The following is a 14,880-nucleotide window of genomic DNA, read 5'->3' as shown; positions in this document are numbered from 1 at the left end:
CATGACAGATAAACACACAGAATGGGATACATATTTTGTCAGTGTCCAAAGAGTTACAACAGTTACTTAGTAAGTAGGGTTAGCAACTGGAATGGAAGACACCTTGTATGGGGTGGCTTTTGGGCACTTTCCTATTAACATGCCTATTCTCTGACTGACCCCACATAACAGAGGTATGTAGAACTAAAGCATAAGTAAGGATTCGCTAACTAAATTAAGGATTCTCAATACAATGTTTGTGTCCTGATTTCTCAAGTTATAAAAATGTTATTCAAATAAGAATGGGCAAAATCTTGGGCACACAATCAGTGGGATTTCATATTTTTTGCTGTTTAATTTGTACCAAAAATTAGCTATCAAATACAGGACAAATTCAACTATCTACTGTGCTGTTTGACCCTAAGGAAATTTGAACAGTATGAAGAATAGAAAATATGTGAATTGGGCTATATTGTAACAAAGAAAAGCTAGCAAGGAGATGCAGTTTACACTAGCATGGAATTTAAGGCAAAACCAAATAGATTTCAAATCTTGCACAGCAAATGAACAATGGTGTATTCAAATGATCACACAGAAAACAAAATATTTTAACATTGGAAAATAAAGATGTAACTTGTCCTTGATGGGATCAAAGCACATGAATTATGTGGGGAGAAAAGAAAAGAATTAAGCCAAAATTTTCAAGTTTGGGTGCCTAATGTTAGGGCCTAAATCAGGGTTCTCAAACTGGGGGGTCAGAACCCCTCAGGGGTCACAAGGTTCTTACATGGGGGGTCACAAGCTGTCAGCCTTCACCCCAAACCCCACTTTGCCGCCAGCATTTATAATGGTGTTAAATATATAAAAAGTGTTTTTAATTTATAAGGAGGGGTCACACTCAGAGGCTTTCTATGTCAAAGGGGTCACCAGTACAAAAGTTTGAGACCCACTGGCTTAAATCCATACTTAGACATCAGTGCCAAGATGTTCAGAGCTGTGGCTTGCTTAGCACGTTTGAAAGTTGGACTTTTATTTAAGTATCTAGATATGGATTTAAGAACTAACTAGTGCTTAGATTTGAAAATTTGGACTGAATCTTTACATTTAAAAAATGTGATATGTACTACACTGTAAGAGTATGGGTATTAGGCTAAGGTTGAGATCCTCAAAAGTAATTACGTGCCTAGCCTAATGAAAATCAGGCACCTAAATACCTTTGAGGCTCTAGGCCTAAGTAACTATTTTCAGGTCAGTGTAGATGATGGGAGTGGACACCATATGTTCACATGTTGAAATCTAAGAACAAATCAAAACATCCTGTACATTTCAGTTTTGCAAAAAATACTCAAGTCCATTGTGCCTCATGAGTTATAATCTTCCAAAAGGAAGGGCTGCAAAAGAGAAAGTGATTAGTGACATGTCATTTACATTATTACATAGTAATAATTATAGGCCTGCTATTTACTAGGAATTTATAAATTGATTTATTCCTTCAAATGGGATTATCACTGATCTAATTTCAGTTCTTTATTAGCCCATCTGCCTGGCTGCACAGTACTGTGCAGGTCTCATGGTGGGGGGGACGACACAAAGTCTGCCAGAATCATGGCGATTTTATTTCTGCATCTTGCATTCTTAATAAGTACCAGAAATATTGAAGTTCTATAGATAGATGAATGAGTTAACTGTTTAACGTGTATTTATGTATCTCCATAGGTTAAAAGATTATTGCACGTTTACAAGAGGTTTTGCACATCACATTTAAGTAAAATATTTTATTCATAATTTCTAAAATCCCTTGTAGTCTTTTGCTGTTTTTAGTGGGTAGAGGAAGAGAATGTCTGCAAAACATCTGGAAAATTAAACTGTATGAGTTGGCAAGGTGCTGTATGGTCTGGGAGGTGGAATTTGGCCATCTGAGAAGAACCCAACAGGACATGTTCCTACTAATTCATAGATCTTCCGAGATCCACAGGGGATCACACAAACCCCAAGGCACCTTTGAAAGACTGGTACATCCTGAGTATCTTCTCTTATTGCTCCCCTGCCTGTACCTGGATGGATCCCCTTCGCAGTGGGGTTTGAAAGAAAAGTGAAAGAGTCCATGTAAATAATGCAGTTTGTCCAATAAAATCCAGACAGGTTTGTTTTGGGGATAGTGATGTGAAGAGGAGCTCTCCTAGTATCATGCTCCACCTCCAAACACAGAAAAGCTCCAGAAGCACAGAGCTCATGAGATTGGAGGGAGGGGCAAGAAGGCATATTGAGCTAGTCTTTCCTCCCTAGGACAGATTTCAGGCCAAAGGAACAGATTTCCTTCTTCTTTAATCCCCTCCATGGGAAAAAAGAATGGAGGAGCACGATATGACTTGTGTTATGTGTGCCATCGTCTAGCTCAGATTTTAGACAGTTTCAAAGCTGCCTAAGGGTGTCCAATTTGGCAGCTGGGATTATGGGCTTGGATTCTATCAGGATGGGAAATCAGAGTTGTTTTGCTAAGGAAATGGTAGAATTGAAGAAGTAGGAGAGACCAACCTTGCAGTGGAGGAGCTCACCTTGGCTGCAGGACTTCCACCATAGAGACTCAGTTGTTCAAGAGTGGGAGCTGAGGAAGTGGATGTTAGAGATGAGCCAAGGCTGGGGTGGGGTGAGGTGTGGTGTGACCTTAAAGGGCATTTGAGAAACGTTTGTTGTTTCAATCAGATATTGCTTGTCCGCTAAATTTTGCGGTTCTTGTACAATCCTCACTGATAAAGCTTAATGTTTTTCCAGTCTAAAGGTGGGTATGATGGTTGAGCACTGGGCAGCTTTCTGAATGAGTACTGTATATTAAGGACTCCATTCACTTTCCAACGAACCACACCAGGCAAATCCGTATTTTCAAGAACAATGTGCAGCCATATTTCAGGATTCTCAAGGAGCATCTTTTTGAGAAGAGGAAACGATCCAGTATTTTAATGCATTGTCTTGCCTATCTGTCACTGTCAGTTAAAATCCCAGATATCTGTGTTGAACTTTGCAACTATTCTGTAATTAGAAGGGATCACTAAATACATTGTAACTGAGTAATAGGATCAAGAAATTAGATGACAGTTTCTAATCAGAGAAGTGAAGTTCTGAAACAGCCTTTCAAGGAGAGGAGTGAGGCAAAACACCTAAACTGGTTTCAAGACTGAGCTCAATACATTTATGGAGGGGATGGAATGACAAGATTGCCTACAGTGGCATACATGTGATTGCTAGTAGTAAATATCTCCAGCAGCCAGAGATTGGACACTAGAGGGGGAAGGCTTTGAGTAACTACAGTGAATTCTTTCCCAGGTGTCTGGCTGGTACATCTCGCCATGCTCAAGGTCTAACTGATCACCATATTTGGGGTTGGGGAGGAATTCCTCCCCCGAGGAATGAAATGCATTCTTCAAGAGCAGCATACTCCAGAATTTTCTTGTAACACCACTGAAGTTTCTAGGACTTACCACTTGGAAGGCGGATGAGGCAGCAAAGAATTTTACTATAGCATTGGTGTTCGGTTAGCCTGAACACTGGGCCATGAACAAAGAAATCCTGAATTTTAATCCCCGCTCTGTCACTGACTCACTATGTAGCCGGTGCGGGGGAAGAAGAGCACAAAAACACACCAGTCTCCTGTGCCTCCTTTCCCCTCCCACGCCCATTTCCCCATCTGTAAAGTGGGAATGATAATACTTATCTACTGCATAGTGCTGTTGTGGGGATTAAAAAGTTAATGTTGGGGCAGAGCTTTTAAAATATGAAGCACCTTATAAATATCACACAGTACTAGCAGCAGCGTGTACTAAGATTGCCATACCTGCTGCCAAAATGTGTAATTAATAGGTTATACAATAGATTTCTCCTTGAATTAATAGTGGTGACACAAACACACTGCAGACATTCGCAGCACACACTCTTTCTGATGGTCTATTATGTAACATTTCACTCATCTTAACTTCCATCTCCTCACCCTTTTCCATCCCAACGCAATGGCTATTACTCTGCTGATATTTAACAAACCAGTTTTTCCAATTTGCTTTGTTGTGCAAAGTGTTTAGGCTGGTGTTGGTTTGTTTTATTTGGTAGTGTCTGTCGTAATGCAGAAGTCAAGCAATAGATTGATTTTTTTCCCCCACCAACTGTGAAATATAACAGAAGAACCTACTGCACTAGGGTAAACGTTAGAAGGCTATTGAATGATTTACAGCATAAATCTTAACCCCACACATAGCAAAATTCAGTTTATCCACCAGCCACCAATGTCTCCCCATCTTAATACAACATATACTTGGGCTTCTCATCTTACATGCAATGCTGAATTCAGAAAGACTCATTGCTTTTATACTTTTTGCCGTTTTCCCTGTAGCTGGAAAATACATATAGCAGATACCAAACACACAACATCAATGTAATCTACTTTTCATCTTAGTCAGTATAAAATTTGAGATGAGTAAAGTATAATCCATATTTTGATAAAGTGGTATGGCTGGTACTGCATTCCTTGGCATCACTATGAGCATGCGGGTTGCAGAATCAGGTCTTGAGACACAGGAGTACACAGAAGTAGGGTTTTTTCTCCCCAGAATACTGAAGTATTGCTTAAATATTGGTGAGAGTCCTGTAAAGGACCTCACTAGAGTACAGCACGTTTCTTAACTATTATCACTTATTACTAATATACTTACAGCTTTCGTTGTGTGAATGATGCTTTTAAAGTATTGAAGTGCTGTAGATATGTGTTTTCAGAAATACAGACAAGTGAACTGGGAGCATGGTTAAGTCAGGAGGCTAAGAGTCAAGAGTGTGGTGTTTTCTCAGTTCTGCCACTTATTCACCAGTGATCTTGTTCAAGTCCTAGCCCATCTTTATCTCACTTTCTCCCTCTGTAGAAGGAGTATTATGTTGTCTCATCCAGATGTTGTGAGTTTTTACAAAGCACTTTAAGCTCCTTTCATAGATGCTGTTGAAGTGTAATGTATTATCTATTTTCCTGAATTTATTTTATATTGAAAGCACTACCGTGGAGAATGCTCCTTACTATGTGTTTGTAAAGAACACTGTACATTTCTCCTCCCACATTTATTATTTTAATAACCTGAACAAGTATCTCTCTGGTTTCAGAGTAGCAGCCGTGGTAGTCTATCTGAAAAAAGAAAAGGAGGACTTGTAGCACCTTAGAGACTAACAAATTTATTTGAGCATAAGCTTTCGTGAGCTACAGCTCACTTCATCGGATGCATGTAGCTCACGAAAGCTTATGCTCAAATAAATTTGTTAGTCTCTAAGGTGCTACAAGTCCTCCTTTTCTTTTTTCTGAAATGATTGTTTTCTTACTGCAAGGTGAGAGATTTCAATATTGGAAAAAATGAGAAATGTGTAAAAGCTTCTTGATAAAAGTCAGGTGAAACAGTAGACTGATTAATTAAACTAGACCTATTGTTAATGAGGTGGCTCAGTTCTTAGTTCATATTAGTTAACATCCTAAAAAGAGTATGCAGTAATCCTAAATCATCAGGGCAGAAAAGAGGAATAATTAGACTATCCTTATTTGGTAATGTGAAGTATAAGCTAAGCCCTAAGTTGGAAGCTGAAACCAAGTTCATTTCTGTGTAAATATGTGGATGGCATCAAATTGCTACCCTACTTTCCCAAGCTTCTTACTTTTATGAATCAGCTGGAAGGTATTTAAATAGGAGTTATGCTCTGTGTGTTACAAGACTGCACAGAGTAATTGGGAAAAGGTGTTATAGAAAAATAACTAAGCAGATAAAAAAAGTTGGAAATATACTAAGTGCTTCATTTTCTTTTTTAGAAAGACTAACAAAAGGTGCGTTATTGCCAACAATGTGCATTGAGCAAAACAAAAACTGTAACAATCTGCAATTTAAAAAACCCAAATCTTAAAAAGCCACCTGACCAGTATATTTAATACAGCTAAAAGATATAACAATCAAATCAGTTTATTACATTTCTAGTCTGGGTCATCTAAACAGAAAAGGAGGACATGGTTAACCAAGATGCCTGTGAGCCTTTGTTCTCCCTTTGCCTCTCACTACCTCCCCTTCCCTCCTTCCCTCCCCCCCCAAAAAATTTTAAAAAAAGTTCCTTAGAAGGCTTAGAATACTTACAATTTGAAATGACAGTTTTAATGCTTCTGTCTCACTGAGTATTTGACAGATTTCTAATGCTTTCCCCGCAAAGCTCAGCTACTGTCATGTTCTCACAGCTCAGTTTTCCCACCAACTTACCCCGTTTCATAAATGGGCAAAACATACACGGAGCATAGATCTTATCCATATTTTCACTGTGAAAATTGGATCCAAATCTCTTCTGAATCTAGTGTTCTTTTTTCTGTAGCCTGGCATTGTGTTCAGGGGCACCCTGGCAAGCAATTTCTTATGCACAATTCTCAGAACCCTCTCTGTAATGCCCTATCATTTAGTTATGGTCTCCAAGACATTTTTACATTATACTTGCTTTGATTTCAAACACAAAGGGCCCATATTACGTGTATGTGCTGGTTGCTTTGTACCACTCCATAACTAGGTAGTTAAGATGAGTTTATGGATACTCATCATTACTAGAGTGATGCAAAGCTGGCACAGCTTACTTCAGATCAGTGATTCTCAACCAGGGGAACACAGAGGTACACAGAGGTCTCCCAGGGGGTACATCAACTCATCTAGATATTTGCCTAGTTTTACAACAGGCTACATAAAAAGCACTAGCAAAGTCAGTACAAACTAAAATTTCATACCATGACTTGTTTATACTGCTCTACATACAGTACACCGGAAATGTAAATACAATATTTATACTCCAATTGATTTATTTTATCATTATATGGTAAAAATGACAGGGTCAGCAATTTTTCAGTAATAGTGTGCTGTGACACGTGTCTTTTTAGGTCTGATTTTATAAGAAAGTAGTTTAAGTGAGGTGTAACTTGGGGGTACACATGAAAAAGAGATAGGACTCCTGAAAGGGACAGAGTCTGGAAAAAGAAAAGGAGTACTTGTGGCACCTTAGAGACTAACCAATTTATTTGAGCATAAGCTTTCGTGAGGTACAGCTCACTTCATCGGATGCATACTGTGGAAAGTTTAGAAGATATTATATACACACAAAGCATGAAAAAATACCTCCTCCCACCCCACTCTCCTGCTGGTAATAGCTTATCTAAAGTGATCACTCTCCTTCCAACGTGTATGATAATCAAGTTGGGCCATAACCTGGATTTGTGCTGGAAATGGCCCAACTTGATCATCATACACGTTGGAAGGAGAGTGATCACTTTAGATAAGCTATTACCAGCAGGAGAGTGGGGTGGGAGGAGGTATTGTTTCATGCTTTGTGTGTATATAATATCTTCTAAACTTTCCACAGTATGCATCCGATGAAGTGAGCTGTAGCTCACGAAAGCTTATGCTCAAATAAATTGGTTAGTCTCTAAGGTGCCACAAGTACTCCTTTTCTTTTTGCGAATACAGACTAACACGGCTGTTACTCTGAAAAGAGTCTGGAAAGGTTGAGAGCCAGTGCTTTAGATGGTGTCTATCCCCTACAGCTTCCCGTTACATGTCAGACTTCCCCGTGCCTTTTTCACCTAGACTAAATTTTTCTCTTGATACAACTTCCTTTAAAAGCTTGACTAGATTCTCTAGATTGTCTCTCACAGCCATGTAATAGAGAAGGCCTAAACTGAAAAGCTTTGCTGAGTTGTGGGGTTGTGAGTTTGCTGAGTTGTGTCTCCAGCTACTGTTTATTATCAGTTTCACTTACATTTTTTACCACCACAGGTGCAGCTTAATTCCCATACACATTCTCATTTTGTGTGAAAGTGAGTTATTGCTTAGAAGTCTGTTGGGATATGACTGGTCCATCTGGAGAACTTTTTTGAGAAGCAGCTTCTCAGCTTTTACTCAGCTTGATAGTATCTCTGTTGTTGCAATGGAAGGATCAGGAAGAGGGCAAGGAAACAACCCTTTCACAGAAAGCAGAGTAGTTTATGAACAGTTGTGGGAAAGGCAAAAATATTCAGATAGTCTTAAATATAGACCAGAGAGAGGGTATAAGGAATGGCAATAAGGAATAATGTGTTTGTGAAACACCTCAACAAGAATGCTCAAAAAGATAGAGAAAAAGAAAAGATAGAAATTTTTTTGGTGGGAGGATTACCCTATGGTTAAGGGAAGGGACTAAAAGTCAGAGGTTTAAGGTGTCAAAAGCTAGTAATACCACTATAGACACAACATTCTCTGTACATTGACACAAGATATTTCTGATAGGGCTGTCAATCACGCTTAACTCAAAAAAAATCAATCACAATTAATCAGTTTTAATCACACTGCTAAGGAGTAGAATACCAATTGAAATTTAGTATTTTTGGATTTTTTTCTACATTTTCAAATATATTCATTTCAATTACAACACAGAATACAGTGTAACTCACTCATTTTTACAGTGCAAATATCTGTAATAAAAGAAAAGTATTTTTCAATTAATCTCTTTATCGTGAAAGGGCAACTTACAAATATAGTTTTGTCACATAACTGCACTCAAAAACAAAACAATGTACAACTTTAGAGCCTACAAGTCCACTTAGTCCTACTTGTTCAGCAATCGTTAAGACAAAAAAGTTTATATTTATGGGAGATAATGCTGCCCACTTATTTACAGCATCTCCAGAAAGTGAGAACAGGAGTTTGCATGGCACTTTTGTAGTTGGCATTGCAAGATATTTACATGCCAGGTGCGCTAAACATTCATATGGCCATTCATGTTTCAGCCACCATTCCAGAGGACATTCTTCCATGCCGATGCTGCTCGTTAAAAAAATAATGCGTTAATTAAATTTGTGACTGAACGCCTGGGGGGAGAATTGTATGCCTCCTCCTCTGTTTTACCCACGTTCTGCCATATATTTCATGTTATAGCAGTCTCGGATGATGACCCAGCACATGTTGTTCATTTTAAGAACACTTTCACTGCAGATGTGACAAAACGCAAAGAAGGTACCAATGTGAGATTTCTAAAGATTGCTACAGCATTTGGCCCAAGGTTTAAGAATCTTAAGTGCCTTCCAAAATCTGAGGGGTATGAGGTGTGGCGCATGCTTTCAGATGTCTTAAAAGAGCAACAGTCCAGCTCGGAAACTACAGAACCCGAACCACCAAAAAAGAAAAATCCACCTTCTGCTGGTGGCATCAACTCAACTGACAAAAGTGAACATGCATCGGTTCACACTGCTTTGGATTGTTCTCGAGTAGAACCAGTCGTCAGCATGGACACATGTCCTCTGGAATGGTGGTTGAAGCATGAAGGGACATAGGAATCTTTAGCGCATCTGGCACATAAATAACTTGTGATGCCGGCTACAAAAGAGCCATGCGAATGCCTGTTCTCACTTTCTGGTGACCCTGTAAGCAAGAAGTTTCTGGGTAAGTTTAGAAGGGATACACAGCAGGTATATAGAAAAACAAACATCAGAATATGTGAATCTAAATATTCATTGAGGCAAGAGCACACTTGTGTTAAAGGTCTGCAGCTTTAGCACTACAGCTGGTCTGCATCATCCTCGCATCTGAGAGCATGACCACGGCCTACGTTGGGCCCAGGTCTGCTGGCATACATGCAAGACACCCTATGATTCTCTAGACCAAAGCAGAGACCCTCCTGCAGCAAGTCAAATTCTTAACAAAAACATGTGGTAAAAGGAATATGACAGTTGAAAATTGTTTATATACTGGGCAGCATACCGATAATATAAACCTCCCAAACAAGATTTACATTATGTAGTAGTGTGCTTTTGCGTTCTCTTACAACTAGGTAAGAGATAGCTCCTTGTTGATTATTCTGATTTCCTCCAGTCCTCCTGCCTCAAAAAAATAAATTCTAGTTTGTCTGTCAAATTAAAATGGGGCATATGAATATTCTTCTGCTTGTTCTTCATCTACTGTCTTTTTAATTAACATACTCCACTGACAGTTGATACATCTATATTATAATGTAGACTTATATTTTAAATACTTTTAAATAAGATTATAGAAAAGGGATTTCACACAAACTTGTGGAAATATGGCCACCTTATCATCAACCTGCACTTGAAGGGAGAGCAGATGAACATACAGTTCAAATAAGAAGTATAATGAAAGGGACAATACAACTTCAAAAAAAATTGCTGTGGATGAGAAAAGATCAGAGTTGACCTATGGACATTAAAGAAAATATCCATAAGAACTTATCTGTATGTGTTTGAAGGTTATACAGCGTGTTATACAGCTTTTAATGTAGTATTGATTCACAATTTTCTGCTGCAGGAGATGAGTATGATATATGTGCCATTTGTCTGGATGAATATGAGGATGGAGACAAGCTCAGAATCCTTCCATGCTCTCATGGTAAGCAGCTGTATATTGGTTTGTAATATTTTAATTATAAGAGTTATTTAAAGAAAATATTTGTGTCCAAAACAGCAATGAATTTACTGATTTATAAAGGTAGCCTCTCTAATATGGCCCAGAGTCTACATACAGAGTCTACAATGGGATTAAAAACAGACAATTTTGGCTTCTAAACAGTAACAAGAGAAGGATAATCATAATGAGAACACAGCTAATCATTCAACCAATGAGTCCACCTTCCTTCAGTCAAATGCCCAGGAGAAAATATGGGCCTGACATTGGTGCCCTGAAGATCAAATTGTGTGTCGGTTCAGTGGAAAAGTGCATTCCAGAGTATGTTGCCACCAGTCCTTAGATTTAAATGTCTGGGAACTGTTAGCTCAGCTGATCTCTACTGCCACAGCAACCTGGAGAGTGTGTCTGATGAGTAGCCTGGATATAAACCAATTTGCACCTGGAAGCCAGTTCTCTGCTTGGAGAGCTGCAATATGTAAGGTGTAATAGGTTCCCTGTGACCAGTTCTGCCTAACTGAGCCAGCCATGTTGTGCAATCCAATCGAAAGGATTGCAAAGTCTAACCAGACACAGGTAAAAAATAGGTATTTTTGGCTATCCACACCAACTAGAAATCCAGGAGCAATCAGGGGCCCAAAACCTCCCCCAAATTGTTAACATCTTGGACAAAGGTTGAACAAACCCGCTAACAAAAAAGAGTCAGGAACCATCCCTACTATATACTCTTATGATCCTTCCTTCAGTCCACTAGTCACATCTTGTCTGGACTGAGCCAGAGTCAGCCTGCTCTCAATGTCACACCCTCACCAGGCACTGCAAGAGTACCATCAGGTCAGATGAAAATGAGATCTCTGATGACAGTGCAAGCTCAAACCATCTCACTGTCTCACATAGTGGCCTCACATACACACTGAACAGAATGGGTGACTAAATAGGGTTTTGTAGAATTCCATACAAAAGAAACTTGAGGGCAGACAGACAGACAAATGACTGGGACTTCTCAGAAAGAAAGAACAGAAACATGGCATCTACCCTAGATGAGGGCCACAAAGTTAACCAAATCTTACTGTCAAATGTTACTGACAGATGTAGAAATCATCATGAACACTTGTCCTAGGAAAACATGTTAATTACTATATGTTAAACATGACTTTATACATAGTATAGAAAGGGATACACCATGTTTAAAAATATTAGTTGGTCATGGTTAACCGTAGAGTTCCTAACCAGCTAACACCTGTCCTGGTCCACACTTTGTGCTAGGTTGTGTTGAAGATCATGTTAATTAAGACATTTTCAAACGTGAATCATTATCTCAGTTTAGATAAGGCCATTGAGATCAGTACAGTTGCTGTACCAAATCTAGCCCGAATACCAGACTAAGATCAAGGAGATTTGAGGACTCCAGTAGACTCCAGTGAAAATAGCCTTGCCACAACCTTCTCAGGAAAAAAAGATTTCCAGTATCAGAAACTTCTTGAGTAAAGGTCAAATGATTATTCACTTGAGGGAAGTGGATACTCTCCCTGCCCATAGGGTCCAACAATGGTTATTATTATTTGTATTATACTAGTGTTCAGAGGCTCCTGTTAGGATCAGGACCCCACTGTGCTAGGTGTTGTCCAAAGGTAGACATGACCCATATCCCAACTGGTTTATAGTAACCAACGTTCTCTGAAGAGGGTCTGAAGAGTTTCACTCACCGCAAGTGGCACCGCCTTGGGGCTCATCTGGGGATTGGCTCTTGAGCAGTCAGGTGTCCTCTCCTTTGCTTTCTCGCCCTGTGGTCTCTATCTGGACTCAGTTGCTCCCCACAGCTAGATGAGTGGTTCTGAAACTTTTGTACTGGTGACCCCTTTCACATAGCAAGCCTCTGAGTGCACACCCCCCCCCATAAATTAAAAACCCACTTTTATATATAACACACCATTCTAAATGCTGGAGGCAAAGCGGAGTTTGGGATGGAGGCTGACAGTTCGTGACCCCCTGAGCTTTGAGAACTCCTGAGCTAGATCATTATATTCTCCCCTTCCAGGATATCAAAGTCCCACTGGACAAACTGCCTCAGGCAATCTTTTGATCCACTACCCAGTTTGTACTGCTTTTCCAATGGCTGGTAAGGGAACCTGGACTACCCACTATTCTAGGTTCCAGCCCACATACACTCTGGCCAGCAACCACAGTCTGCTTAAGCTCTGACCCTCTTGCTGTTTCTCTGGGCTCTTTTCTGCCTGCCTGCCTTCCTTCCTTATCTCCTAGCCCACCTCTGCATCACCACTGGAGCTTCCTCTGTTCCCTGTGGCTACTTCACTCCTTCTGGAGTTCTTGCCAGAGTCTATAATCCAAGGCAGGATCCCATGGCCTACTCTCCCCCTAGATCACTTCCACCTTGTACCTAGCCACAGCCACCTTCCCTTCTCTCTAGGGAGGGACTGCAGAGCTCCTCCCAACAGCCCCTTCCTGCCTTTATAAAAGCTCAGCCTGCCCCAGCCAGCTGGCTTTCATCATCAGTTAATCTTTATTAGTCCCTGCCTCTCCTCCAGGTGCAGCCTATAAAGTTAAGTGGCCCGTTTTTCCCAGTCAGGCATTGTGTGGGGTTGACACCCAATCACAAGGTCTTTTAAAATCAGCATTATTTAACACAAAACTGTAACACAAAATTATAACTTAACAAGAGTAACCTCAGACTGTCATTTTTACTTAGCAACTGACATACCTGTTTTGTTTCCTGACAGCATATCATTGCAAGTGTGTGGACCCATGGCTGACTAAAACCAAGAAAACATGCCCTGTGTGTAAGCAGAAAGTGGTCCCTTCTCAAGGGGATTCAGACTCTGAAACAGACAGCAGTCAAGAAGAGAATGAAGTCTCTGAAAACACCCCTTTGCTTCGACCATTAGCTTCAGTTAGCACTCAGTCATTTGGGGCTTTATCAGAGTCTCATTCCCATCAAAACGTGACTGAATCTTCAGAATATGAGGAAGACGACAATGAGGATATTGATAGTAGTGATGCAGAGGATGGAGTGAATGAAGAGAGTGTAGTGGTTCAACTACAGCCCAATGATGAAAGGGATCATAGGGTGGCAAATACAGTTTGAGCTTCAAGACTGCTAGTGATCAATCTCATAAGAACAAAACTGTTCATAAAGCTATACTTTACATACACTTATATAGGGAATACATTCTATTTGGTGGCCTCTTTGGTTACTTCAATAGATGCAGCTCTTCATGTAGTGTTCTATGGTTTGATCATATTACAGACAGATTTTTTTGGTTCAGTTATTCATTCACATATTTATCTTTTCAAAATGAACAGTTTAACTGGACTTCACAATACTAATGAATAATGCCAGGAGTCTCCATCAGTAGGGATATCACAGTAAACCAGAGACTCTACTTTAAATGTCAGTATCTTGTTGAAATGGGATATAGCCAAGAAAGTAGATTTTTTTCCCCGATTACAGCTTGTAGGCAACATTGGCTTATACTGATAGCAATATTTATTAAACATATGGTAAGCGCTACCCCTCCAACCTAATCAAAAATGTATATGGTTCCTGTGTCTCTGGGGTTTTCCCAAAACTGCCACCACTACTGAAAGAAAGAGGTAGAACTGTTCAGTATTCTTTTAGCAAGCAGATCAAAAAGCAGGGAAACTGATGCTTTAATCTTGACAGCAGTGATTCTGCTACTTTTCCAAGTAATCCTGTTGAGCTTGCAAGAGCAGTTTAAGGTTGTGAAGGAAATTTCAGAATCAGTTAGGTTTAAAATAGCTCACACAAAAAGATTCATAATGAACATCTTATTAATCGGCCCCATTTGCTGATAGCAGCTAAACTAATTTCCTATAACAATAATGCAGGGGCTGGGAGTGACCAAAACAGCAAGGCAAGCAAAGCTGTATATAGAAATACTGAATTGTAGTAACTGTTCTATTGATCCTCACATCATATACCTCTAAATAAGGAGCATTTTATGCTGCATTAGTCTGCTAACCTATGTACATAGATAAATTGTTTTTTCAAGTATTTGATTTTAAAATGAGTGGTTATAAATATTTAACAGAACTCTGTACTTACCAGTGTATCATGAAAACCTAAATTATATATAATGTCATTATAACTGTGTATAATCAAAATGCAAAGATTTTTTATATGGCCTTGTATAAGGGGGATTTGAAAGAATGTTAATAAACATGTTTTCCACTTTAAGTACTAGCAGGAATTTATTAAACTGTCACATTGCATACATGCTGCCTTTTATTTATAATATAATTAAGGCCAAAGAATGATGGTAAGGTTATGTACTTAAAAAGAACCAGGAAACGCAAATGTTAGGGTTCCCATAACATTAACTCACCTACATTGCACCAAAGGTATAGCACAGGATACAAAAAACAGTATAGTGATCAACATTATGTGCACTGTAAGTGTGATAATGTTTCATAGAGAACTTTAACTTTTGTATCA

General features: G+C 39.4%; 1 protein-coding gene across 6 annotated transcripts in view; it reads left to right on the top strand.

Annotated features, from left to right (window-relative positions):
- RNF13 (ring finger protein 13) overlaps positions 1 to 14,634 on the top strand; it is a 105,222-nt gene extending 90,588 nt beyond the window's left edge. For 5 of the 6 annotated variants that reach the window (XM_073359709.2, XM_078854416.1, XM_078854415.1 and 2 more), the window contains 2 exons: positions 10,311 to 10,391; positions 13,145 to 14,633. In XM_073359709.2, coding sequence (XP_073215810.1) covers positions 10,311 to 10,391; positions 13,145 to 13,509 — 446 coding nt within the window. In that variant the 3' untranslated portion in view covers positions 13,510 to 14,633. Of the gene's footprint in view, positions 1 to 10,310; positions 10,392 to 13,144 lie in introns of all 6 variants that reach the window. The other variant, XM_078854417.1, reaches the window with a different exon arrangement.
- The last annotated feature ends 246 nt before the right edge of the window (positions 14,635 to 14,880 follow it).

This window comes from Lepidochelys kempii, chromosome 9 (assembly GCF_965140285.1).
Source record: "Lepidochelys kempii isolate rLepKem1 chromosome 9, rLepKem1.hap1, whole genome shotgun sequence".
Lineage (NCBI taxonomy): Eukaryota > Metazoa > Chordata > Testudines > Cheloniidae > Lepidochelys > Lepidochelys kempii.
The sequence above is the reverse complement of the archived record's forward strand: the minus strand, read 5'-3'. Positions and strand labels throughout refer to the sequence as shown.